Below are 2,803 nucleotides of genomic sequence, written 5' to 3'. Positions count from 1 at the left end.
TAAAACAGGAGAGCACTCAGCATGTAAAAGAACTACACATATTGATATACATAAGATCAGGAATAAGACACAGATTCATCAAGTAATTTCCATTGAAAAATCCACAGCATTTGTATGAAAAATGCCAGTAAATAAAAGATGAAAAAGATACTATTTTCTTCTTCATAGGCTCTTATGTAACGTTGAAAAAAAGGAATAAGATGATCCCTTAGAGGAGGAAATGGCTACCCAATCCTATATGCTTGCCTGGAGAATTTCACGGACAGAGGGAGTTAGTAGACCACAGTTTAGGGGGTTGCAAAGAGTCAGACACAACTGAACACGCTCACACACACAATAGAGAGAAGGTAATTTATTTGAGAATTTATTTTAGAAATAATCACTGAGACCTGTACATTTTGTAGAACTGAGGACAACAGCAAAAGCACATGATGTTTCTGCCTAGGTTGAGTGAGTAAATAATGGTAACCATTTCTAAATTGAGAATATTTTTCAAAAGTACTTGATAAAAATACAATTTATCCTGATGTGCAATATTTTTCAAGAATAGTACAATAAACCCCCTTATAAAATTTACCCAGGGTCACAAATGATTTTTCACTTTGCCCCATTTTGCTTTATCACTCAACAAATGACTAGATAGATGGATTGATAGGTAGATAATTGTATAGATTATTTTTCTGAAGTGTTTTTTTAAGAGACATATTGCTTTACACCTAACTATTTTGTTATATATTTCCCTAGGAAAAGGGTAATCTATTGCATAGCTATAGTAGTATTGCCATTATCGGGACATTTAGTACTAAAGACATATTACAGCCTAAGTAGTAGTCCATATTCCAAATTTGAAAATAGTTCAAAGACTTCTATATCTTTATTTTCTTGCCCTAAATCCAAATCAGATACACAGTGCATTTAATATTCATGTCCTTTTAGACTTCTTTAACCTATAGCAATTTCTCTGACTTGATACATTTTCTCCTTTGTTTTGTTTCATTTCTGAGAATTCATTAACTTAATATTTTAAAACTTCATGTTGAAGTCTAATGTATGCATAGAAATATGTTGTACAGCTTAAATAATTTTTCACAAAGTAGGCATACATATGTAACAACCCAATTGAAGAAGAGAATACATTACTTGCACCTAGAAGCCCCTTTCTGAATTGTTCATTATATCACCATTTCTGCAAGTAAAGGGAAAGACGTATGCTCACAATTTCCCTCTTTTATGATTCTTACTCTCATTACAAAGGTAGAGTCCATAATCCTATTAACAGAGAATTGACATGTTCTAATAGGATCCTAAAACCAGCTAACATGCTGGCAGATTAAAAACAACAACAAATATAGCAAACAGAAAACTCAAGAATCTCAACTAACATGTTGTTTTATTATATTGTAAAATACCGTTACCATTCACAAAAAGTAAAACAGCAAAGTATTATTTATGGTAAATTTTATAACAGAACATTTTTACCATTTGGATACGGATCTGCTTTGTCTTTGCACCATAGACAAGTGGATTGAGAAATGGAGGGACCAGCAAGTAAATGCTAGAAATGAGAATATGGATAAAAGTGGGGATGTGAGAACCAAACCTATGTGCAAAGAAAGAGAAGAAGGCAAGGATGTAGAACTGGAGGAAGACACAGATGTGAGCAATACAAGTGTTGAATGCTTTCAACCTAGCCTCCTTCTGGGGCAAACGAAAAACTGTGATAAATATTTGTATATAGGACAATGTAATGAAAGAGAGATCAAGCACAGCAATGTTGAAAGCCACAAATAAACCATAGATTTTGTTGACCCGGATATTTCCTGTAGCCAGTTTCACAATGGCCATATGCTCACAGTAGGAGTGGGAGATGACTGTTTTGTAGTAAAATTGTAATCGGAATTTTATCAGTACTAGGCAAGGGGCTACAAGAAGGGCAGCCCTGAGTGTTACTGCACTTGCTATTTGAGAAATTAGGTGGGGAGTGAAGATGGCAGCATGTCTGAGTGGATAACAGATGGCTACATAGCGGTCCAGGGCCATGGCCAGCAAGATGCCTGACTCTATGCCCTGAAATGTGTGAATGAGCCACATTTGAAGTAAGCAGGAGTCAAAATATATTTCTGGTGTGTGAAACCAGAAGATTCCAAGCATCTTGGGTACAACACTGGTAAGAAGTGCAATATCAGTTACTGCTAGCATGCCTAGGAAAATGTACATGGGCTCATGGAGGCTGGGTTCTGATTTGATGATGATCAAAAGCAAAGAATTTCCAATTACAGCAATGAGATACATAATACAGAATGGAATCCCAATCCAACACTGCACAGACTCTAGGCCTGGGATCCCTATTAGTGTCAACACAGAAGGCATGAAGACTGTGATGTTGGAAATGTACATAGTGTCCTAGGGTCTCCTGATGCAAACAAAAGAATATCTCAGCCAGTGCTGCTTCCTCTTTTAATTCCTATTTTCATCCAAAGTCACAATATTGAATGCATGATTTTCTCTAGAACACTAAGATCATGTCATCCGCCTCATTCAAATATAGGAGGTAAAAGAAAGATCCATAATGATACATCATTTTTTAAAGACAGACATCCGCAAGCCCTAAAAATGTGATTTGCCACCGCATTAGATAGAACCAGTCAAATTCCTGAGTAAGGGGATCAACTACTGACTCGTCTGTTATTTCACTTCAGACCTGTGGACAAAAATAATACGCTGTTTCTTTTGCTGTCAGTTACATTTTAGGCAGAGGTTGATAATTCACTCCATATTCCACATTTCAATTTCTGCTTTAGTA

At 35.9% G+C, this 2,803-nt stretch overlaps 1 protein-coding gene across 1 annotated transcript; it reads right to left on the bottom strand.

Annotated features, from left to right (window-relative positions):
- Positions 1–1,443: 1,443 nt before the first annotated feature.
- On the bottom strand, positions 1,444–2,397 carry LOC120875912 (olfactory receptor 52A1-like). The gene has a single exon (XM_040257665.1). The coding sequence runs from the start codon at positions 2,395–2,397 to the stop codon at positions 1,444–1,446; it is 954 nt and encodes a 317-aa protein (XP_040113599.1).
- Between the last annotated feature and the right edge of the window lie 406 nt (positions 2,398–2,803).

The sequence above is a fragment of the Oryx dammah genome, unplaced genomic scaffold (genome assembly GCF_014754425.2).
Source record: "Oryx dammah isolate SB20612 unplaced genomic scaffold, SCBI_Odam_1.1 HiC_scaffold_17, whole genome shotgun sequence".
Lineage (NCBI taxonomy): Eukaryota > Metazoa > Chordata > Mammalia > Artiodactyla > Bovidae > Oryx > Oryx dammah.
This window is presented reverse-complemented; position numbering and strand designations above follow the sequence as displayed.

Coding starts and splice junctions, on each gene's coding strand:
- LOC120875912 (XM_040257665.1), bottom strand. CDS start 2,397: ATGTACATTTCCAACATCACAGTCTTCATGCCTTCTGTGTTGACACTA.